We start from the raw sequence: 23,531 nt of genomic DNA, 5'->3' as shown, positions 1-23,531 counted from the left end.
TTTATTTTTACAATCAAGCCATGTGCAAGGTTTTTCAGTGCCAAAATATTACAAATTCTGTTTAATTTGCCACTTGCTCATCTATTTTCGACTTACATGCTGGTGGCATTTCGTAGTTACTGTGAACTTGACCTATCAAGGTCTACCAAACAATATCCATCTCATACCACACCTCGATCAACCACGAACACTGCAGGTCAGAGCAGCTCCATTCCCTCCCATCGACTTTTTATTTCCCCTCAAGCTCCAATGACCTTGCTCAAATCAAGACACTTGCCACAAACTCACCCATTACAACTTTGTGACACTTTCATTCGGCCTTTGGGGCCTATGCTCATCAACTGCGTAAAACAAATTACCTTTTGCTTAGAACAGAGGTTCCAAAACTCTCATTTCCCTGCTGACCAGCAATTAAGGCCTTAATGATGTCCTCAGCTAATGGGCAAAGTGACCAGAACCACCGTCACCGTCCTTCACCCGTGATCCATCCTAACCCTATACTTTAAAACTCACAAGCGGTGTCCCTTGGTATTTAATGAACCGATAGCTAAACAAATTCGAGGTAAAGAGTCACTTGTCTTTAAAATGTCAACATGCCACTCATTAACAATCGAATCGGCCCAACAATCCAAAGGAGGATCTTCCTGAAAGACAGCCCTAAGGACCGGCTTAAGAGAGATAACTAATTATTATTACATAAAATAAACACGCGTCCCGACATGGTTAAAGAATTAGACTCAACAATGGAAAGGGGTTAAAAGTCCAAACCCCAAGTAGCTCAAAACTTTCCACATCATCCCTGGTCAAGGTCTAAACATTAATCAGAATATTTATTTAGACTGCAGGAATCCGATGAGCTATAAAGATATATTTTTCACAGATTTCCAGTAGGGGCGGGTACGTGTTTTTGTACTGTCTGTTGTAATAACAGACAGTACAAAAACACAATGCACACAGATCACCCAAACACACAAATTACACAAAACCATCCCTCATCCTCCCAGCCAAAGCCCAATGAGACATTAACTTATCTTTCAGAATCGAGCTGGCCACAAATGACAGCTCAACAAAAGGTGGCCCATCATTTGGACATTAAAAATCAGGCAAAATAATCGAAACAATCTCAAAGCTTGTTTCTAAATGCGCTGTAATGAATGGCAATGACCCTCCCCTCCTTGAGTTACTAAGCATCGTCACACGACCCTCTGACCCACACTGCGCAGTCAAGAGAGAGAGGCCTTCTTCATACAGCAGGATGGGTTCTTAGTTCACCTAGAAATTGGCCACCCAGTGTTGCAATTGCTTTTTTAAAGTACCAACACACTTATTCTTAGGTTTTTTCGGTAAAGTCACGTAGGTAAAAAATTAATAAAAGTAAAATTAAATAAAAATCACGTTTCGGAGGCAACACAAGCTTAATTTTTTACCTACGTGGCTTTACCGAAAAAACCTAAGAATAGGAATCCTTGCAGTCACGAAAGCTTCAAATCTAGAATTAATACCACCACACTCACCCTTGCTGCGGTCAAATGTGGAATTTCCACAATTGTCGATATAAACATGGAGAGGATGGGGGGGGGGATCAATGCTTTCATCAACAGCGCAACACGCGCGGCAATGATCGTTAATAAAGAACCAATGTGCTCGCACGTAGTCGATCGATCGATCGATCACCCCCCAACAACAACAACGAGCTCACGCCAACAACAACAACAAGCGCCCCACCTGGACGAATAGTACCGCCGGGCCTGCAGCAACAGGGCGCAGCCAGAGCAGGCCCGTGCCTCCTCGTGGTCTTGCGGCGGCGGCGGCGGCCGCGAGCCCTGCCAGGGCATGAGGGGTCCTGGCCCACCGCCCGCCACGAGGGAGGCGAGGAGGCCGCGACCGGGTTGACGACGGAGGTACGTGAAGGTGCGCAGCGCCATGAGCGCGAAAATCCACGGAAGATTCGAATGACGGCGGAGTTTGTGGAGTGGTGGTCGTGCGCGTGGTGCGTTCCTTTTATAGCCGCGCAAACTCCTCCCCCCCCTCCCTCCCCCCTAGCGTCGCGCCGTCTGATTGGTCGAAGCGGGAGCGCGCGCGCGCGTGCAGTCGCCGCGTAGGCCAATCATGAGGCGGGGTGATGACCCCATTCTAATTGAGACTGTTGGGTTGACATGCCAGGCTAGAGGTTTTTTGTTATGGGGGGGGGGGGGGGGCTATAGGAGTTGGTGGCGTTGGTTGACAATGGATTTAATGTTGTTGTCCCTTTTTTTTTACGGGTGAATTTTTTTAAACATATAAGGGGCCGTCCATAAATGACGTCATGCGATTTTTGACGCTTTTTGACCCCCCCCCATTGTCACACGGCATCACAAAAAGTCAGACCCCCCCCCTCAACTATGCCGTCACAAAGCTCTGCCCCCCCCCCCAAAACCATATTTCCATTTTGAAAATAAAACATGCTTTAAATCGCTTTAATGTGCCGCTGCACTCTGATGTTGTAGATAAATGTATTAAAAAGTTTATTCAATTAAGTAGAAGTAGAATGTCTATATTTATTTAAAGTTTCGCGTTTTGATGTGACGTCACAATTCTCACCCCCCCCCCCCCTCGTCACACATCGTCAATGTCTGACCCCCCCACCCCAAGTGCTTGACGTCATTTATGGACGGCCCCTAAATCAAAAGATATGTATTTTTTCAATATTTTAGTTTTGGTGGCGTATAAACTCGTCTGAAAATAACGTGGCGCGATATTTGCTCGAGACGTCACCCGATTCGCACGTGATGTAGTTGTTTTGCTTCGTTATCAAACTTGAAACGCTGCCACGCGATTCAAAACAACAACAATAAAAACAACGCCGATTTCGGGCATCACGTTCATTTGGCGAGCGTCAAAGTGGATGGATGAGTGACTTTGAAATTCTTGGACACAACTCGTGGCGACCCCCACAACCATCACCCCCACTACCCCCCCACCACCACCCCCCCCCCTACACCACCCCCCCCCACCACCATCCCCAACTCCCCCCTACCCCCCCCTACCACCATCTCCAACCCCCCCCAACAACCACCCCCTCCTACCACCACTCCCCCCCCTATCACCATCCCCAACCCCCCCCCCATCACCCCCAACCCCCCCTACAACCCCCCCAACACCACCCCCAACCGACCCCCTACCCCCCCCCCCTACCACCATCTCCACCCCCCCCCCAACAACCACCCCCCCCATCACCATCCCCCCCCTACCCCCCCAACCCCCCCTACCACCACCCCCAACCCCCACCCCAACCACCACCCTCAAACCCCCCCCCACCCCAACCCCCCCCCCTGCCACCACTGCCACCAACCCCCCCTACCACCCCCACCCCTCCCAACCCCCCCTACCCCCCTACCACCCTCAACCACCCCGCCCCCCCTCCCCCTTCTCTGTGTTGTTGTTGTTGTTCCTCCCCCCCCTCCCCCCACCCCGGAGGTGATGGAAGCGAGCAGCAGGAAATCGTCAACGCCGCCCGCCAGTCGCGGCGTCGCACATCGATGACAACATCCACGTCGCGCTTTAAACACGCACATTTAAAATACTAATACAGTACTACTACCACAGCCATCATAATAATCACCAGCATCTTAAGTCGTCGATCGTCGTAAACCTTTACGCCATCTCATTATTGCCGGTGGTGGTGGAGGTGGTTGACGGTGGTGGTGGAGGTGGTGGAGGTGAATCTGTGGGGGCGACGAGGCGCAGGAGGCCCGTGACCTTTGCGTGACGCTGGGTGAGAGGCGACATCTGCGGGCTGCCCCCCCCCCCCTTGCTGCTGCCCCCCCCCCCCCGCTGCTGCCCCCCCTCTCTCTGCCCCCCCCGCTGCTGCTCCCCCCCCCCGCTGCTTCTCCCCCCCCCGCTGCTGCCCCCCCCCCCCGCTGCTGCCCCCCCCGCTGCTGCCCCCCCCGCTGCTGCCCCCCCCGCTGCTGCCCCCCCCCGCTCTCTGCCCCCCCTGCTGCCCCCCCCCGCTGCTGCCCCCACTGCTGCCCCCCCCCACTCTCTGCCCCCCCTGCTGCCCCCCCCGCTGCTGCTGCCCCCCCCGCTGCTGCCCCCCCCCGCTCTCTGCCCCCCCTGCTGCCCCCCCCTGCTGCCCCCCCCCCACTCTCTGCCCCCCCCACTCTCTGCCCCCCTGCTGCCCCCCCCCGCTACTGCCCCCCCCCCCGCTGCTGCCCCCCCCTGCTGCTGCCCCCCCCCCGCCACTCGGCACGCCGCTCCGCGTTCGTTCCTCTTCCCTACGAGACAGACACAAGAGAGAGAGAGGAGACCACCGTGAGTGGATCCGCGGGGAGATGACAACAAAAACGACAACAACAACAACGATTATTATTCGTGCGTGTTGTTGTTGTTGTAATAGTGGCAGCGCAATGGTCGATGTAGAAGCTCGTTCGTGTCGTACGATCGGCGTGGGTCAGGGTGCTGGTGGTGGTGGTGAACGCGCTGGCGCAGAGAGGCACAGAGCTGCGGGTCGGAGTCACTTGGAACTTGGGGGGGCCTCGGTCCAGATGTTTCATTTCGCCGAGACCTCGACACCGACCGATAGAAACGTCGCGTTCTGATCGACCTCTTCGTACGGCGCGGACCCGGAGATTATATCCAGTATACACACACACAAAAACACGTGCGCATTGCATTCTGTTGTATATTCGGGAACATGAGTGATAATTATTCTGCTTGAGCGATAGATTTAAGAGTCACGTTCTCTTTAACCTTGCAGACAGGGAGAAGCAGTCCTGTTCTGGGACCTACAGACGAGAAAAGTGCCCAGCTCCCGTGCGGGAGGCCTGAGATCGCTTGGGGGCCAGAGAAGGCCTCACTGCGCGCCTGCCTTGCCTAGCAACCCCGCCGCCTCCATCGACTCCTCCGCCCGCCTCCTCCCATCGCCACCCCCCCCCCCCGGGGGTCAGGATGGCCACTGCTGTGAGGATGACCGCGCGCGTTCGCGAGGCGTTCTCGTCGGCCCTGAGGGACGAGTCCCTGGCGGGGGAGCTGAGAGCGGAGCTGGAGGCTGCGCTGCGGGAGCCGGACGGAGCTGTTCCCTTCTCCACGTTGCGCCACCTCCACGGGGCTTCACGGAGCCAACGTAGGCACCTGCTCGTCGCGTTGCTAAATTCGTTTATAAAATGTGTGGTGCTGGTTGGATATTTTTCAGGTTCATTTATTTTGTATAGTCCTGTGTGAGCCATTCGGCTCTTGAATCGGGTGCAACCGCAACAAACAAAAAACAAAAACATGAACAAGAAAACATCTTAAAGTGACTATGTGACTAAGTGCAAACAGAAAATACAAGAAAAGACAGTAAAATATTGCAGAAAAAACACCGTACACCAACGCTGTGTGCAAAAATCCCAGTGGGATGCAAATATTGTTGGGTCCACGCGCAAGTGGGTTTTCCTATTTTTTACACCCAACAATAAATACTTCGTGTGAATGTATCTGCCGTGGTGTTAATGGCCTTCATAGGTGCTCGCTAATAGCACGTTGTCCCGACAGTCTGTTCAGGCTATAATAGTGTAGTGATTAGCACACTGCACCTGCAATCCAGAGGTGACCTGTTCGATCCCCGGTTGAAAACAATGGGCAATTTTTCTTAAACCATTTGTCCACCCAACAGCATAATTGGGTTATTTCCACAGTCGAGTAGTAATATTGCGTGTGGTGGGGTAAAGTGTGGGTATGCCCACCTCTTCCAAAACGTTTGGCCAGCATGGAAGAGGAGGTCAAGTCGGTCTGGTCTTTTGACCAGGACATGTTTACATATTCATAACCTTTTTGAAATGTCTGCATATTTAAGATGCAGTGAATGAGAAACTAAGGGTAAGAGTGGAATAATTCGCACTTTAAATGGAGAAACCAAGTTATGGTGAATGACAATATTGGAAAAATGTAGTTAAATGGGGGAAAAACGCCCAAGTGTTACCTAGAGGTGACTGTGGTGGTAATGCAGGCTTGGGTCTTGCACAACTAATACGTTGCTGTAAACCAGTGTGCTGTGTTGATGTCCAACATTGAGCCAACAATATTTTAATCTATGTATGTTGCACTTCTTACACACCGTACACAGCCAACCATGCCAATCGGAGGTACGGGGGCAGGACAACAACCTAAACACAAAGCAGTTCTAACTAAATTTTCAATATAGATTTTTAAGTGCATAGGCAATACGTGGTTGGTAACTGGTGTGATTTGATCTTTCGTGGTCATACAGGCTACAATAGATTTGTCGTCATTTTGCCGTACTGTCCACCACCAAGGTAATGTCGATTTTTTTTTATCACTGGCTCAGGGCCCCTAACAGAGATGAACACCACCCCAATGCTCATTTTAACAGGGTGACTCTTTAGCCCGATTTAACCCTTGTTTGAAAAATATCAGAATACGTTTTTGATAAATGTTGATTTGTCATTTACAGAGGAGCCGCTCTATCTGCATGAACTCCTGGAAGGAAGTGAGCTTTATTTTCCTGAACCTGAGAAACCTGCCAGGGTAAGTAAGGTGAACTGATTGTCATGGGCATTAATTAAGGAAATAATATAAGGTACATATAAGGTTCCATTTACATGGCATCCGAATATAACATTGCAGAAAGGCAATGTTGTTCGGCAGTGGCCCTTTATCGGACATCAGAAGGGACACTACTCAAAACGTCGCCTATTATATTCTTCCTTTTAAGGCATCGTTATCTACAAATGTGTTGCGTTTTAGGTATTGCACCACTGCCAACGCAGTATCACTAAATAATTAGGTATAATTATAGGTGGCTGAAATCCCAATTTAGAACACAGAGCCTCATAGGTGCTGGACCAGTTTCTGAAGTGGTACTAGCCCCCCTGAGTTGCCAAGCTATCTTTGTTGACTTTTTTCTTCTTGACTGCGTGCGGTACCGTGTAGAATCCAGAGCTGGTGGCACGGCTGGAGAAGCTAAAAGCTCAACAGGACAATGCGGAATACAGACGCATGGTCCGGAACGTGGACTGCAAGGTTCGTGTACTGTGCGCGCGTTTGTGTACAACGCCATTGTGGGTGCAAGGGCTTCCACGAGAGGCAGCGATAGGTTATTTTGATATTCTTATCGCGTTGTACCGAGCTTTGCGTGCTTACCACAATAAAAACATTGAACAAAAATGTTTTTATTGAACATACAACACAAGCACAACCGATGTTATACAAATTGGCGTGCGGAAAATATGTGGGCGGAAGCCGTGCCGTCTTGGCGATTCTCCCCGTAGCGCGGGCCGGTTAGAGTTTCCTACAGCGGTAGGGGCTAATGATTGGGAGCGGGAGATTAAACGAAGGGAGGTTAGGGGAGAACGACGGGGGGGGGGGGGGGGTGAAAATATAGTTCAATATTATTTATGTTATTTGTACATTTAGATTTAAAGCTTTCGTGACTGCAGGGATTCATCTTCTTGGTTCTTTCGGTAAAGTCACGTAGAAGGAAAATAATAAAATAATAAAAATATAATAATTCTCACGACGTTTCGGCCACAACGCAAGCAGCCGTCTTCAGGTGGAGAACAGGTCTGTCGAGAAGGCAGAGTCTGCCTTTTCGACAGACCTGTTCTCCACCTGAAGACGGCCTTCTCGACAGACCTGTTCTCCAACTGAAGACGGCTGCTTGCGTTGTGGCCGAAACGTCATGAGAATTGTTTTTTTGTACATGTTTAAATAAATATTTGTCATGTTTAAGCTGTAATTAAATATATTTTAAGGATTTTTGTCAACATTTAAAAAATAGTAAATGCAAGTAACAAACAGGAAGGTGCAGAAGAACATGATAAGAGCCAACATATCTGATTGGCATGTCATCATTATAAGCAATCCACTGCGCAATTTCCGCCTTCGAAAATGTTTGTATTTGTAATTGGCAAACAGTGACTTCTTGAAAGCTGAATTAATGCAATCGATTATCTTGATTTTACTTTGCAGAGGCTGAATCAGTACGGCTCCATCGAAGACATTGGAAAGGAAAGTAAGATTTCTCTTCACAGTCTGTGTTTTGCGAGCGAAATTCCAAGTCGGTTGGATTAATGAGATCACCAAACCGAAACTCTTTCCGAAAACGATCAATAATTAAAATATTAAAATATAGTATTTATACTGACGCGATGTCACGATGTAAAAATCTAATTTTCTGACTTAAACCAGGGGTGAAGATTCTCTTCTTTAGGCCCATCCCTTTATTATTTATTCTTGCAGCCCTTTATCAATCCACTGCAGAATGAAGACCTCCCCATGCCGTGCCAGTCATGTCGTTAGACCATACTTCACCACGCCAGTCGGTGTGTGTGTTGGGGGGGTAGTTAACATGAGTGCCATTGTGCGGGAAGTCAACAGTACTGTAGTTGTCTTCTGGAGAAACCGATCTCCGCGATGAGCAGGTTACATCTCTACTCTTTGGTTCTTTCGGTAAAGTCACGTAGATGAAAAAAAATTGAAAATAACTAAATTAAACACAAGCTTCCATCATCAGGTATTTGTGACAAGCGATTATACAGGGTAAGAGGGGGGAGGAGCCAGGGAGGAGGGATGCAAATAGCTCTCTCTACTCACTACAGTAATTTTGCTGTGGCTGTTCCACCTGATGACGGAAGCTTGTGTTGCCTCCGAAACATCGTGATTTCATTTAGTTATTTTCATTTTATTATTTTTATTATTATTTTTCATCTACGTGACTTTACCGAAAGAACCAAAGAGTATGGATCCTTGCAGTCACGAAAACTTCAAATCTAGGTTAAATCTCCACTGATGCCTTAGGGCTGCCAAAGTAGATGAGCAATGCTTGTTCGAGCAGGGAGACAAGTTTTATGTACGTGAGCAGAAGGCACTTTTGTTTTTAAAGTTATTTTCGCTGCCACATCCGGTGTAATGAGCCATATGAAGTTAATGCTTGTTTTGTTATCCACAGTGAAGTCCGTGAAGGCGATGGTCGTGACCATGTTCAATTTCCTGATTACGGTGGTGGCAGCGTACGTGTGCGTCTACCTGGCCAGTCAGTACGTGCTTCCCAACACCACCTCTGTAAGTGCAGGGATAGGGTGGGATGATGAAATACACATTACATGACATTATGTACCACACAACAGTACAGTAAAACCTTGGATTGCGAGCATAATTCGTTCTGGAAACGTGTTTGTAATCCAAAGCACTCGTATATCAAAGCACTCGTATATCAGTTGTGATCACGTGACGCTCGGCAGACAAAGCGTATACGTACGACTCGTATTGCAAGACCTCGCTCGTTTATCAAATTAATATTTATTTAAAATTTTTGCTCGTCTTGCAAAACACTCGCAGACCAAGTTACTCGCAATCCGAGATTTTACTGTATTCCAGTGTATTTGAAATGTGTATTACACAGTGCTCACCTCACCGATATCCTGACATTTTGTGCCTTAATTGGCGTGAAGTGCTGCCGCTTGGTGCTCAGTCGGGCTACGTGTGACCCACGCCACTGGCAAATCATGCGCAGACTCGGTTACCTGTTTAGCTGACCATAACTCGGATTTGGCAAATACAAAAAAATTTGTTGAAACCGAATTGAATCTCTATCTGCATTCAAATCTATCACATTCCTGATAATTACACACACATACACATGTTGAACACATTTCTTAAAAGATAAATTGGCCAAATCTCTCAAAGCAGAGCTCTCCTGAAAAGAATCTTGAGGTTCAGGGAGGCTTTCTTGGATAAACAAATTACATTATTGTTTATTTCTGGTATGTGATGAATTAATACAATATATTTTATGCTCATGATACATGCATATATTTGTGCCATTGAGAATAATTTATAATTATTAAATGGTGTCTTAAGGTGGCACAGTGGCTAACGCACAATGCTGCAAACCCAGTGACTTTATTTGAATTCCCGACCGCCGCTAACATCAGTGGTGAGTGATGTCCACACTGACCAGCATGATGAAGAACGGTAACACACACAACCGGACAAGCCTCAACCAGCAGTGAAATGACAAAAGGGCTTTTAGATGATATGATATATGTAAGTTACAGTTAATTTGCTGTGCCCTTTTTTGCACCTGATGAAGGAAGCTTGTGTTGCCTCCGAAACGTCGTGATTTAATTGATTTATTTTCATTTATTATTATTTTTTACTTACGTGACTTTACCGAAAAAACTTAAGAGTATGAATCCTTGCAGTCACGAAAGCTTCAAATCTAGAATTGGAAAGACTGTACATTTGCCATTACTTTCATATGCATACATTACTTTTACACGGGTATCATGAGTGCTATGAGGAGGGTTGAAGTGTGATGCAATGGTTAGCAAATTGCACTCTGAACCCTGCGGCCTGAGTTCGATTCCCGACCATGACTACTAACTGGTCATGAGCCCCTTCCACGTGACAAATCGGCAATGATCAGAGCAGTCAAATTTGGTTAAACTACCGCCAAGACCGAGACGGCATGGAAGAGGCATTGGTTGATAAAAGCATGGACAATTATTTTGTGTCATTGTCAGGAGTGTTGGAAGTGATCTTAATTTATTTAACGCGATATCACAAATACTTATCAATGGTTGTTGGTAGTGCGTGTGAACACTAAATCTCTTAATGGATGGTTTCCATTGTGTAAAATACCCTGTAAATTACTCGGCTTATCTCTTTTAACGAGGCGTTTATTTACAAACAGCACGTCCTGTCGGTACAACCTGTTTATACCGAATGAAACCACTGTGCAGTGTTTTGCCGTGCTCACAATACAAGCACAAATTGTTTTGTGATGGTGAACATAACGTCGTGTGATATCTTAGTTCGATGTATATGGCGCCTTAGTCCAAGGCGGTTTCGTGACACAGGAAACCCCCTCTATGTTCCCGAGGATCTACATTCTTGAAAAAACACTCGCAGATGCATAATTCTCGAATGCAGAAACCTTGTTCCAGCGGGGGAAAAATGGGGTTACGTTCCTGGTACGAGTGAACATTGGGGGGAGACAGTAAATGTTTAACAACAATGGCTAAAATAATTAAGTTATAGAGAACAATATTTTTTGTTGATTACCTTTGATGGTGATTTTACGATGACTGAGGTGGTGGTGATGGTGAGGAATTCAGGAGGATGACTCCTCTGGAGAGGCAGCTGTTTGATAACAACGTCGCACAGTTGTTATCATTTTAGCACTCTGGGGGAGCGTGAGCCGCAAAACTTTCCCCGATTGCATTCGCGTTCTTTTTAACGAACCGCGCAGTCGGCAAGTTTATACCAACATGTATAAACGAGTCGACTGCAAGTCCGTATAAAGTAAAAATAATGGCGAGTTCAAAGCGGAATTACTGCGAGACTGAGGACAACGCGGGCATACGAAGGGGCGTGCCTAACCTTCGCACACCGTTTCAAATGTCACAACATTCTGCACGCACCTCCCCCGGTGTCGGAAGTGTGGCACCACGTACACTCGCCAATACCGGAGCCAGGCGGGTCGCGAATCGGGGCTTGCTATACATTTAGTCACCCGCGAATCCAGAACTCGCGCGTAGCGAGGGTTTACTGTACACTATTTTGCAATGTGTTACGTATACAGTATTTTTATAAACGCACTATGTGTGACAGTCATTTATTTTAATATAAAGTGTGCCCGAGAGTGAGAGATACGGCGAGAGAAAAAATAAGGGGACGAGATGACGCGACGCACACAAAGATGCTCGAGGTAGAGGAAGGCACGCCGTGTATCACAGCGCGCTCATCAGTACTACAGTTCCAGCTCCCAGCACCGCCGAACGACGCTGCCAACACTCGTGCTGCTCAGAAAAGTAGTCCGTCACACGCTAGACTCGCGTTATAGCGGAAAACGGCGTTAAAGAAAAAATGCGCAGTGTGTGAACACCCGTTACATTTCACATTTCTTGGTTGTAGTGATGGAAACTTGATTGTCGTGATGAATACTTGAAAGAGGCTGGAATTGCGTGCAAAATATGACCACCACAGAAGGAGTGATCATGTGTCTCCATGTGCATGACTGTCAGCATGGGGACGCTTCATCCAGCAGTGGATAGATGATGGCTAATAATGATCTGTCATTGCGGTGCAGATTCACTGTGCGTCGATTTTACCATACTCGGCACAAAGAAAACCACGCCGCTCTGCGCATTCACTCTTGTTGGATGATGTTCGCAGTGCTGTGTGGAGGTGCCTTGCGAGAGATAGCAGTGACAAAGACACGTGCACACACCGCCCCCTGCTGAACTTAGCGGCGTCAACTCAGCACTCTGTAACTCCCTCTGAGCCACGCGAATATTTCTGTGTTGTTCCTGACATGTTTTTTTGTAAATGTGCCTCTCCCACGGTCCCTCTGAAATGCGCGTAACTCTCGGCCTGTGTTTGCTTCCGGCAGCGTGTGCTCGCAGGAGTGATCGCCGCCTCCGTTGTGGGACTGGCAGAGCTCTACGCGCTCGTGAAGACTGTGGAGGGGGAGATGGGAAACCTGTAGCCCCGCACACAACGGCCACACACGCTCCACTGGGCCGCGTAATGATTCAACAACCAATTACCACACCACCCCTGTGCAGAAGTCGCAACCGGGTACCCGATACCCGTACCCTACCCGATACCCGGCTACCTGTACCCGGCCGGGTACGGGTACGGGTAGCCATTTGCGACCCTGGTGCGGCCGGGTACAGGTACGGGTAAGGAATCAAAACCCGTTGGCGACCTCTGCCCCTGTGGTACCATCGGGCGGGGGGTGGGGGGGGAATCGCTGCAGGGAACTGAGCACCCCGCCGCCACCCCCCTGATTCTCTCCCCACTGCATGCTCAGCTCCATTTCCAAATTATAAATTTGTATTTATTCCGTCAGTATAAGTCCTGCACAGCAGTGGTTAACTCCTGTCTATCCCTGGGGGGCGGGGCGGGTGATACCTCAAACGCCCATCCCCTCCCCCCAACCTCCCCATTTCCAAATTCTTGTAATCAAGTCAAAACATTTAACAGTGGGAGGGGAGCGGTACAAAATGCTAAAATTGACACAATTAAGCGATGGGTGTGCTCAGCCTTTCCCCAATACACCCGAGGAGGTGAGAGCGAGACCAGAATGTGTGATAGGCAACAGCAGGTCGTATCGTTATGCATTCTGATCATCGTTGAACATTTTAGCATTTGTTTTTTCAAGTGGACTATGTTGTGTATGCTTCCCGTTTAAAGAACATCACACTACTGGGCTGCCCAACCCTGTCACGATTTGTTGATTTGGGTTCATGGTTTCAAGAATCAATCACATTGTTTTTCATTGTTTTATTTGTCCATGTCTTTCATACTATTGGCAAAAAACGTAATTTTTTAAAATAGATTTTCCATAACCATAATCATTTTCGTACTCGTGCAATGTATGTATTGTGAGCATAAGAATCAATTTTAAATCGATTACCCATTGCATGCCTAAGAGTGATCATGCAATTGCAGCCGTGCAATGATAACGTTGTCTTAAGCAAACCGCAGCTGTACATTTTTTGCTGAATAGTTTTGCACACGAAATGTTAAGTGCGAGCTTGTCCACTCATGAGACCTGGGTTGGCCGGTCGGTGTGTCCAAGTTTGGAGAATTGTGTAGAATAAGTATTTAATTGTTCCCTTCATGAATGTTGAGCAGGACAAAATACGTATGTGATGAGCTGGATAAAGGACACCTTACCCTGATTTACGTATGTCTGTATGTTGAACTTCTTTCACACCGTACGTCGTCAACCGATGCTGCAGGCCAGCATCTAGGCTGACCATTGTAGTCTGCTGTCCACCTGGACATGCTCACTATCAGTGGTTAGACAGGCCATCCACATCACTGGAGTGGATTACATCATTATATTTGATTATCACTGCAGATGGTAAATGCTGTACTTTTCTTTTGTCCAGACATCGATTAAGGCCTGCAGTAGCCCGGACTGCCAAACCATGCTGCAGTTAAATGAATCCCGCACAAGCTCCAGCAACCGCGACCATCAACAGTAGCTACGACCACAAAATTCAGCCGAGTTCTCCGCAGTCTGCTTCTACACGATCACAAAAACCACACGTTCAGCCTGCCTTGGTCGTAGTGACGTCGAACAGTTGGTTAGAGACCCACAAAATCGTATAGACATCGTAAGGCTTGTAGATTGAAAATAGAGATGCATATACGCCATAAGAGATGCAGACTCAAAACGGAGAAACACAATCAGATGCCCGCGCACAGAGACCTATATAGATTGATACGGATCAGCGGTGGCCAAGCGGCATCTCCGTAGCCGCACGCGGCTCTTTAATCCACCACACACGGCTCTATTGAAGGGTCAACGGAGAACATACTATCACAGTAGCAAAGAATAATCAATTAAAGTTGTATGATATATACACATTTGCTTCTTGGCAGAACTCATGGGTACCTTTTGTCTCTTGGTCTGTTGTTACAGGCTGGCCACCCCTACCGTAGAGATTCGGACTCAAATCTGGAAACAATGAGATGGTCTCACATCGAGACTTGTCGATTGATATAGATGCTGTGGGGTCTGTTAGGACTGAGAAGCCAGTGTTGGCATGCCTCCCTGGTAGCCTCTGTGACACTTTCACGTGTGAAAGGGCTGTGTAAAACGAGTCCCCCATATGCCAACATGTATTATTCATCTGTTTAACGAGTGCATGCAAGATATGTGCGTGTTGGTGAAGTAACACATAAAGCATCAGCTTGTGCATCCAGTGATTGTTTTCTGTTAACAAATTCAGCAGTTGACATGATTTCATTTCAAACGTTTAAAAATCGCTGTAAAAGTCTCGTAATTATTAAGCATTGCGTACTTCTTTATGATTCATTGCTTGCACTTACAGTTACACGAAAGGCAATACAATTACTGCTACGATTCTGCATGTCTGTGACTGATGTCCTTAAATACTGACCCCAAACACGTTCCTGCGGAGGGAGCTGGTAGGAACGTTGGGTTGCTCGGTCAGTGGCCAGGGTCAACGGCGGCGTGGTGTATTCCGCAAATATGCCCGACTGTGAGGGCGGGCACAAGCCGGCGTGAGTAGGTTAAACGTTGAGTTTTATAAGGGCACCACGGGGTGACCAGCCCCTCCCCACCCAGCCTCACCCCTCCCACCTCCCACCCAGCCCCTCCCCACCCAGCCCCACCCTCCCCACCCAGCCCCTCCCCACCCTCCTCTCCCCACTCAGCCCCTCCCTCCCCACCCAGCCCCTTCCTGCACGACGGACGGACACAATAATCCCCTGCGGGCTGGTGGAACCAGTGGGTTCCTACCAGTATGCTCTTTATCCAGGCTCATTGAGCGTCATGTGGTCTTGATGGAGTTTGTTGTAATGAATGTGTTTAACGATTTTATTTGTTGGTAATCTCATCATCGTGGGATTTGGGCTGTGATGCAGGCAATGGCTTATGCGTGTGAATAGCGACGCTACTGGGTGTTAAACCTCCAATAGGAAGGAGACTTCACATGTGGGAAATTTCACACTAACGGGAATTGAATAGAGGGAATTGTTAGTCCATTCCATAGTAATGTGGAATATCCACCAATGGCTCAGAGCTGTCAACAGGAGATGGGCACGAGTCCATAATTTTTGACCAGCAAGCCATGTAGATTTTTGTCGGATTGACTCTACCCTACACAGGTCACAGAAGTGTGGTTTGTTTCGTTGGTAAAAATGGTCTTGGTATTTTTTAAATTTATTCAATTGTGTTTCCGTTAAAACTTTGTATCTACAACCTGCACGCAATAAAATGCAATTGCTGTGCATTTTGCGTCACGTGTTTTACATGCTACAGGTATTTACATGGTGGATTAGTGGCGCAGTGGTTAGCGCACTGCTACAAACCTGGCAATCTTGAGTTTGATTAATAGCCATGGCTAACAAATAGTGGCAAATGATATCAGAACTGGTTCTGGATCTTCCCCCTACTTCACTTCATCCAATTTTGACCAGCGTAGTGAAGTATGGTCAAACAAACCCCCATGCTCCATACGATTGGGGGGGGGCTTCACCCAGCGGTAGCTTCACAAAAGACGGAGCTAATATTATTACTGGGAATTCCAAAGCTACACGTATAAATGAGGACAATATTAATACATTGCACAGTGTGACATTGCATGCATTTCAAAAAAACGTCATGTTTAATGCCACGGTGCAATGCAATCTAAAAATATTACAATCTTATAAGTTCTGCTTTTTAAAATAGTCTGTTGTTGCGCCATGGTGCAATGGTTCTTACATCGATTCGATCTCCCGCGCGGTAGTTGATGACAATAGGCATGGGAAAGTGTCTTAAATATCTCCCTGCCCACTGTCCACCCAGCGGAATAGGAGGACTTTATCTGGCGGGGTAAAGCGTGAGCACTTCCCACCGCTTTCAAAACGTATGGCTAACATGGAAGAGTAGGCCAAGTCATCTCTAGAGGGGCTCTCTAGAGCTCCCTCTAGTGGAGGTTATTCTGTCAGCGGTGGTAAGAGCAGGTAATTTGCAGGGCTGCACCCTTATCATCTCATTATTTCGTCACCTCTGCGTACGCACGCCCTCCCTGTCTGTCACTGCCCTTCATGGCTCTAACAATTCAGGTTCTGCAAGTCTTGTTGAACGTTGAACGTGAGATGTGGATTCTCACTCAGCATGACTAGCAGGGCACGTGCGCGCCCTTTCAGTTCAGGTCACGTTGTCCGTCCCCCAGGGAGAGAGTGTAATCGCATTGCTCAACGATTTAACCAGGGGGGTGAATGAATTACAAAATGATGTTGATGGCGCGAATAAAGTTTCGCTTGAACGTGTTGTGGGTGGTGGTGGTGGCGGAACGGGGTCGGGGCCTGGGCTGGTGTGGATGGGTGGGCACTCCAACAGGGCAAGTCCGCAGCCATGGAGTCAACATTGGGGGGGGCAAATCTTCCAGGGGGTCTGGGGGTCCCAACCCAGAAAAATATCTACATTTGAAAACTAATTTCCTGCCTAAAATATTTTCTAATTCACTAACACATGGGATGGACTTTTCATTTATTTTTTACAATTATGTCTAATAGTGTATTGTATTTACATTGCTCTGTTTGAACTTTTTTTACCATTTCTTGTTTCATTGTATTTAATGGCAGAGATTAGGGATTAATAAAGGACAACCATAACCACAATCATGTAAACATAAATCTATGCGTTGATTTATATGAAGACAAGTCCAGATATTGTGGCCAAGGTTTAGCAAATTGTTCTTTTTATTTGCATAGCATAGCAATTATAATATATATTGGGGGGGGATGTGTCCCCCCAAATATATATTATAATTACGGTCTTGGTGTGAGGCGTGCCTTGCCCCGTGTGAACTCCACTGCTGGATAATAACCTCCCACAATGCCGTGTCAGTTATACGGTTTGGTTTTTTTGGACCAGACTTCACCGTGCTAGTCAGCGTGGCTTCGTGAGCATAATCGCAGGGAGCATAGATAGTACCCTACAATGGATTGTGCTGCACTGCCCTCTGCTGCCCACTTGTAATATATACACGATGTTTTTCCGTTTATTTAAAAGGGGTGGCGCGAAGTGGATGGGTGGTTAGGGTGGCGGGGTGGTACCCGTCACCACGTGGGTGGATGTGTGGTTGGAGTGAGGGGCGGGTCACCCGTCACCACGTGGGTGGATGTGTGGTTGGAGTGAGGGGCGGGTCACCACGTGGGTGGATGTGTGGTTGGAGTGAGGGGCGGGTCACCACGTGGGTGGATGTGTGGTTGGAGTGGGGGGGGGTCACCACGTGGGTGGATGTGTGGTTGGAGTGAGGGGCGGGTCACCTGTCACCACGTGGGTGGATGTGTGGTTGGAGTGGGGGGGGGTCACCACGTGGGTGGATGTGTGGTTGGAGTGGGGGGGGTCACCTGTCACCACGTGGGTGGATGTGTGGTTGGAGTGAGGGGCGGGTCACCACGTGGGTGGATGTGTGGTTGGAGTGGGGGGGGTCACCACGTGGGTGGATGTGTGGTTGGAGTGGGGGGGGGGACCACGTGGGTGGATGTGTGGTTGGAGTGGGGGGGGTCACCACGTGGGGGGAGGTGTGGTTGGAGTGGGGGGGGTCACCACGTGGGTGGATGTGTGGTTGGATTGGGGGGGGGTGCCACCACGTGGTTAGATGTGTGGTTGGAGTGGGGGGGGGGGGGTCACCACGTGGGGGGATGTGGGGTTGGAGTGGGGGGGGGTCACCACGTGGGTGGATGTGTGGTTGGAGTGGGGGGGGTCACCTGTCATCACGTGGGTGGATGTGTGGTTGGAGTGAGGGGCGGGTCACCACGTGGGTGGATGTGTGGTTGGAGTGGGGGGGGGTCACCACGTGGGTGGATGTGTGGTTGGAGTGGGGGGGGTCACCTGTCATCACGTGGGTGGATGTGTGGTTGGAGTGGGGGGGGTCACCACGTGGGTGGATGTGTGGTTGGAGTGGGGGGGGTCACCTGTCATCACGTGGGTGGATGTGTGGTTGGAGTGGGGGGGGTCACCTGTCATCACGTGGGTGGATGTGTGGTTGGAGTGGGGGGGGTCACCACGTGGGTGGATGTGTGGTTGGAGTGGGGGGGGTCACCTGTCATCACGGGCGTGGATGTGTGGTTGCAGTGGGGGGGGTCACCACGTGGGTGGATGTGTGGTTGGAGTGGGGGGGGGTCACCTGTCATCACGTGGGTGGATGTGTGGTTGGAGTGAGGGGCGGGTCACCACGTGGGTGAATGTGTGGTTGGAGTGGGGGGGGGGGGTCACCACGTGGGTGGATGTGTGGTTGGAGTGGGGGGCGGGTCACCTGTCACAACGTGGGTGGATGTGTGGTTGGAGTGGGGGGGGTCACCACGTGGGTGGATGTGTGGTTGGAGTGGGGGGGGTCACCTGTCATCACGTGGGTGGATGTGTGGTTGGAATGGGGGGCGGGTCACCTGTCACCACGTGGGTGGATGTGTGGTTGGAGTGGGGGGGGGTCACCTGTAACCACGTGGGTGGATGTGTGGTTGGAGTGGGGGGGGGTGCCTGTGACCACGTGGGTGGGTGTGTGGTTGGAGTGGGGGGGGGCTCACCTGTCATCACGTGGGTGGGTGTGTGGTTGGAGTGGGGGGGGTCACTTCTAACCACGTGATGAGGTTCGTGTGGAGGGGGGGGGTGGATGAGTTATGGAGAAGGAGAGGCAATGAAGTGGGGGTGAGGATAGCTCCGACCACGTGTGCCGAGGGGCGGGGTGTGTGGGTGGAAGGGGAGGGGTAGGGGGGTGTGTGGGTGGAAGGGGAGGGGAGTTGGGGGGGGGAGCCTCGTGCCCGTATTTGGCTACAAATCCGCGGGGCTTGCTGGCCACGCGCATGCGCACTCCGCTCCCGCCGGGCCCACACGCAACCACGTGGGGAGCAGCGGCAGCAGGAGACGAAGAGAATCAGAATCAGCAGCAGCAGCGAGGAGGAGGAGGGGAACACAACCACAACGAGGTGGAGGAGGAGGGCTCTAGCTTCAGGTTCACCTCCTCGCAGCGCGACCTCCACCAACAGTCGGCGCCACGGAAGAGGTGGGATGGTTGATGCCTGCGCTGCTGTTGTTGATACTCAAAGTCAAAGTGTCAAAGTGCGCGCACCTCGTGTGCAGCAATGTCCGCGAGCGCCTTGCTGGGTGCGGGGTTGACGAGGGATTATTTGGGGTGGCTTCGGGGTGGTTGGGGGGTTGGTTGGGAAGTTCCACATTGCTGTGGACGGGGCCCCGGTGTGGTTTGTCCTCATGTGTTTGGAAGAGCGGTGCAGCAAGCAGCAGCAGCTGGAGTGGACTTGCAAAAGTGCTTCGTGATTCCGTGATTGGTGGCGTAGCTGGGATGGCGTGAGTTTTACAATTGAGATGAGAGCGACGAGGTGAAGGAAGAGTGTGATTACACAGACGAGGTGAAGAGGGATGATGATGATGGTAAGAATAAGTAAGAGTAAATAAGAATAAGTCAACAAGGGGGTTTAGGTAGCTGGTGCAGCGACCACGGTGAGTGAGGTTGTCAAAGTAAAACACGTGGTGACGAGGTGACGGGCTCTGTCATAGTGTGAGGGTAAAGACGTTACTGACGAGGGGCCGAAGGCGATGTGGCTGACGAGGTTGGTGGTGGTGGCATGGGTGATGAGGTTGGTGGTGGTGGTGGTGGCAAGGGTGACGAGGTTGGTGGTGGTGGCAAGGGTGATGAGGTTGGTGGTGGTGGTGGTGGCAAGGGTGACGAGGTTGGTGGTGGTGGTGGCAAGGGTGACGAGGTTGGTGGTGGTGGTGGCAAGGGTGATGAGGTTGGTGGTGGTGGTGGTGGCAAGGGTGATGAGGTTGGTGGTGGTGGTGGTGGCAAGGGTGACGAGGTTGGTGGTGGTGGCAAGGGTGATGAGGTTGGTGGTGGTGGTGGTGGCAAGGGTGACGAGGTTGGTGGTGGTGGCAAGGGTGATGAGGTTGGTGGTGGTGGTGGTGGCAAGGGTGATGAGGTTGGTGGTGGTGGTGGTGGCAAGGGTGACGAGGTTGGTGGTGGTGGCAAGGGTGATGAGGTTGGTGGTGGTGGTGGTGGCAAGGGTGACGAGGTTGGTGGTGGTGGCAAGGGTGATGAGGTTGGTGGTGGTGGTGGTGGCAAGGGTGATGAGGTTGGTGGTGGTGGTGGTGGCAAGGGTGACGAGGTTGGTGGTGGTGGCAAGGGTGATGAGGTTGGTGGTGGTGGTGGTGGCAAGGGTGACGAGGTTGGTGGTGGTGGCAAGGGTGATGAGGTTGGTGGTGGTGGTGGTGGCAAGGGTGATGAGGTTGGTGGTGGTGGTGGTGGCAAGGGTGACGAGGTTGGTGGTGGTGGCAAGGGTGATGAGGTTGGTGGTGGTGGTGGTGGCAAGGGTGACGAGGTTGGTGGTGGTGGCAAGGGTGACGAGGTTGGTGGTGGTGGCAAGGGTGATGAGGTTGGTGGTGGTGGTGGTGGCAAGGGTGATGAGGTTGGTGGTGGTGGTGGTGGCAAGGGTGACGAGGTTGGTGGTGGTGGCAAGGGTGATGAGGTTGGTGGTGGTGGTGGTGGCAAGGGTGACGAGGTTGGTGGTGGTGGCAAGGGTGATGAGGTTGGTGGTGGTGGTGGTGGCAAGGGTGACGAGGTTGGTGGTGGTGGTGGCAAGGGTGATGAGGTTGGTGGTGGTGGTGGCAAGGGTGATGAGGTTGGTGGTGGTGGTGGTGGCAAGGGTGACGAGGTTGGTGGTGGTGGTGGTGGTGGCAAGGGTGACGAGGTTGGTGGTGGTGGCAAGGGTGATGAGGTTGGTGGTGGTGGTGGTGGCAAGGGTGACGAGGTTGGTGGTGGTGGTGGTGGTGGCAAGGGTGACGAGGTTGGTGGTGGTGGTGGTGGTGGCAAGGGTGATGAGGTTGGTGGTGGTGGTGGCAAGGGTGATGAGGTTGGTGGTGGTGGTGGTGGTGGCAAGGGTGACGAGGTTGGGTGGTGGTGGTGGCAAGGGTGATGAGGTTGGTGGTGGTGGTGGCAAGGGTGATGAGGTTGGTGGTGGTGGTGGTGGCAAGGGTGATGAGGTTGGTGGTGGTGGTGGTGGCAAGGGTGATGAGGTTGGTGGTGGTGGTGATGGCAAGGAGGTGTGGTGGGGGGGGGGGTGAGGAGGTGTGGGGGGGGGTGAGGTGTTGGGGGGGGGGATGAGGTGTTGGGGGGGGGGTGAGGTGTTGGGGGGGTGAGGTGTTGGGGGGGTGAGGAGGTGTTGGGGGGGTGAGGTGTTGGGGGGGTGAGGAGGTGTTGGGGGGGTGAGGAGGTGTTGGGGGGGTGAGGAGGTGTTGGGGGGGTGAGGAGGTGTTGGGGGGGGTGAGGAGGTGTGGGGGGGTGAGGAGGTGTGGGGGGGTGAGGAGGTGTGGGGGGGTGAGGAGGTGTTGGTGGGGGGGGGGTGTTGGTGGGGGGGGTGTTGGTGGGGGGGGGGTGTTGGTGGGGGGGGGGGTGTTGGTGGGGGGGGGGTGTTGGTGGGGGGGGGGTGTTGGTGGGGGGGGGTGTTGGTGGGGGGGGGTGTTGGTGGGGGGGGGGTGTGGTGGGGGGGGGGGGTGTTGGTGGGGGTGAGGAGGTGTTGGTGGGGGGGTGAGGGGGGGGGGTGAGGTGTTGGTGGGGAGTGAGGTGTTGGGGGGGGTGAGGAGGTGTTGGTGGGGGGGTGAGGTGTTGGGGGGGGGGGGGTTAGGTGTTGGGGGGGGTGAGGAGGTGTTGGGGGGGGTGAGGAGGTGTTGGGGGGGGTGAGGAGGTGTTGGGGGGGGGTGAGGAGGTGTTGGTGGGGAGGAGGTGTGGTGGGGGTGAGGTGTTGGTGGGGGGGTGAGGTGTTGGGGGGGGGGGGTTAGGTGTTGGTGGGGGGGGTGCGGTGTTGGGGGGGGGGGTTAGGTGTTGGGGAGGGGGTGAGGAGGTGTTGGGGGGGGGGGGTGAGGTGTTGGTGGGGGGGTGAGGTGTTGGGGGGGGGGTTAGGTGTTGGTGGGGGGGTGAGGTGTTGGTGGGGGGGTGAGGTGTTGGGGGGGGGGTGAGGTGTTGGGGGGGGGGTTAGGTGTTGGGAGGGGGTGAGGAGGTGTTGGGGGGGGGGTGAGGTGTTGGGGGGGTGAGGTGTTGGGGGGGTTAGGTGTTGGGGGGGGTGAGGAGGTGTGGGGGGGGGGTGTGAGGAGGTGTTGGGGGGGGGGGGTGTTTGATGCCCTGCCCGCTGCTGCCGGCCGTGACCTCGGCGTGGCCGCGGCCCCCCCCCCCCGGCGAAGCCATTGGGGGGGGCCTCATTCAGCCGCAGCTGCCGTCTCTGTTGCAGCGGTAGCAGCAGAAGTAGAAACAGTCGCTGTGTAAGAAAGTTATAATATCTTCTTGGTTCTTTCGGTAAAGTCACGTAGAATGGAAATAATAAAATAATAAAAATAAAACATAATATGTATTTTTATTATTGTTGTTGTTGCTAATCCTGCTTCTCTTATACAACTATAATAACTTTCGATTTAAAGCTTTCGTGACTGCAGGGATTCATCTTCTTGGTTCTTTCGGTAAAGTCCGAAAGAACCAAGAAGATGAATCCCTGCAGTCACGAAAGCTTTAAATCGAAAGTTATTATAGTTGTATAAGAGAAGCAGGATTAGCAACAACAGCAGCAGAAGAAGAAGCAGCAGCAGCGTGGAGAGAAACCACGTGGGCGGAGCGCGGTGACATTGCGTGCGCGCACTGTACTCCGCACTGTACGCGGCGTGGGTGACACATGGCCCGCGAGATGCTCTCTCAGTGGCTCCACGATGAGGCTCACGGTGGCTCCACGGGGAGGCCTCGCGCTGGATCCACTAGGAGGCTCGGTGGCTCCACTAGGAGGCTCAGTGGCTCCACGATGAGGCTCAGCGGCTCCACTAGGAGGCTCAGTGGCTCCACTAGGAGGCTCAGTGGCTCCACGATGAGGCTCGGTGGCTCCACTAGGAGGCTCAGTGGCTCCACGATGAGGCTCAGCGGCTCCACTAGGAGGCTCAGTGGCTCCACGATGAGGCTCGGTGGCTCCACTAGGAGGCTCAGTGGCTCCACGATGAGGCTCGGTGGCTCCACGATGAGGCTCAGTGG

The 23,531-nt window shown here is 51.4% G+C and overlaps 3 protein-coding genes across 6 annotated transcripts in view; 2 read left to right on the top strand and 1 right to left on the bottom strand.

Moving 5' to 3' along the window:
- Nucleotides 1-1,964, bottom strand: part of POLDIP2 (DNA polymerase delta interacting protein 2) — a 30,029-nt gene extending 28,065 nt beyond the window's left edge. For all 3 annotated transcript variants that reach the window (XM_061562143.1, XM_061562145.1, XM_061562144.1), the window contains exon 1: nucleotides 1,726-1,964. In XM_061562143.1, coding sequence (XP_061418127.1) covers nucleotides 1,726-1,925 — 200 coding nt within the window. In that variant the 5' untranslated portion in view covers nucleotides 1,926-1,964. The remainder of the gene's footprint in view (nucleotides 1-1,725) is intronic.
- A 1,521-nt stretch (nucleotides 1,965-3,485) lies between these two features.
- Nucleotides 3,486-13,670, top strand: TMEM199 (transmembrane protein 199). 2 transcript variants are annotated; one of them, XM_061562167.1, is made up of 7 exons: nucleotides 3,486-3,754; nucleotides 4,736-5,101; nucleotides 6,431-6,504; nucleotides 6,910-6,999; nucleotides 7,948-7,990; nucleotides 8,927-9,039; nucleotides 12,374-13,670. In XM_061562167.1, exons 2-7 carry the CDS (start codon nucleotides 4,927-4,929, stop codon nucleotides 12,467-12,469), a joined length of 591 nt encoding a protein of 196 aa, XP_061418151.1. In that variant the 5' UTR covers nucleotides 3,486-3,754; nucleotides 4,736-4,926; the 3' UTR covers nucleotides 12,470-13,670. The 2 variants fall into 2 exon arrangements, with proteins under 2 accessions (XP_061418151.1, XP_061418152.1); XM_061562168.1 differs by lacking the exon at nucleotides 3,486-3,754 and adding an exon at nucleotides 4,214-4,290.
- A 5,676-nt stretch (nucleotides 13,671-19,346) lies between these two features.
- The window catches only part of AKAP1 (A-kinase anchoring protein 1), a 39,992-nt gene continuing 35,807 nt past the window's right edge, over nucleotides 19,347-23,531 (top strand). The window contains exon 1 of the mRNA XM_061562101.1: nucleotides 19,347-19,517. The gene's annotated coding sequence lies outside the window, so the exon portion shown is untranslated. The remainder of the gene's footprint in view (nucleotides 19,518-23,531) is intronic.

The sequence above is a fragment of the Lethenteron reissneri genome, chromosome 28 (genome assembly GCF_015708825.2).
Source record: "Lethenteron reissneri isolate LAM-NWPU_2019-01 chromosome 28, ASM1570882v1, whole genome shotgun sequence".
In the NCBI taxonomy this organism is placed as follows: domain Eukaryota; kingdom Metazoa; phylum Chordata; class Hyperoartia; order Petromyzontiformes; family Petromyzontidae; genus Lethenteron; species Lethenteron reissneri.
Note: the sequence above shows the minus strand (reverse complement) of the source record. Positions and strands in the feature narration are given on the sequence as shown.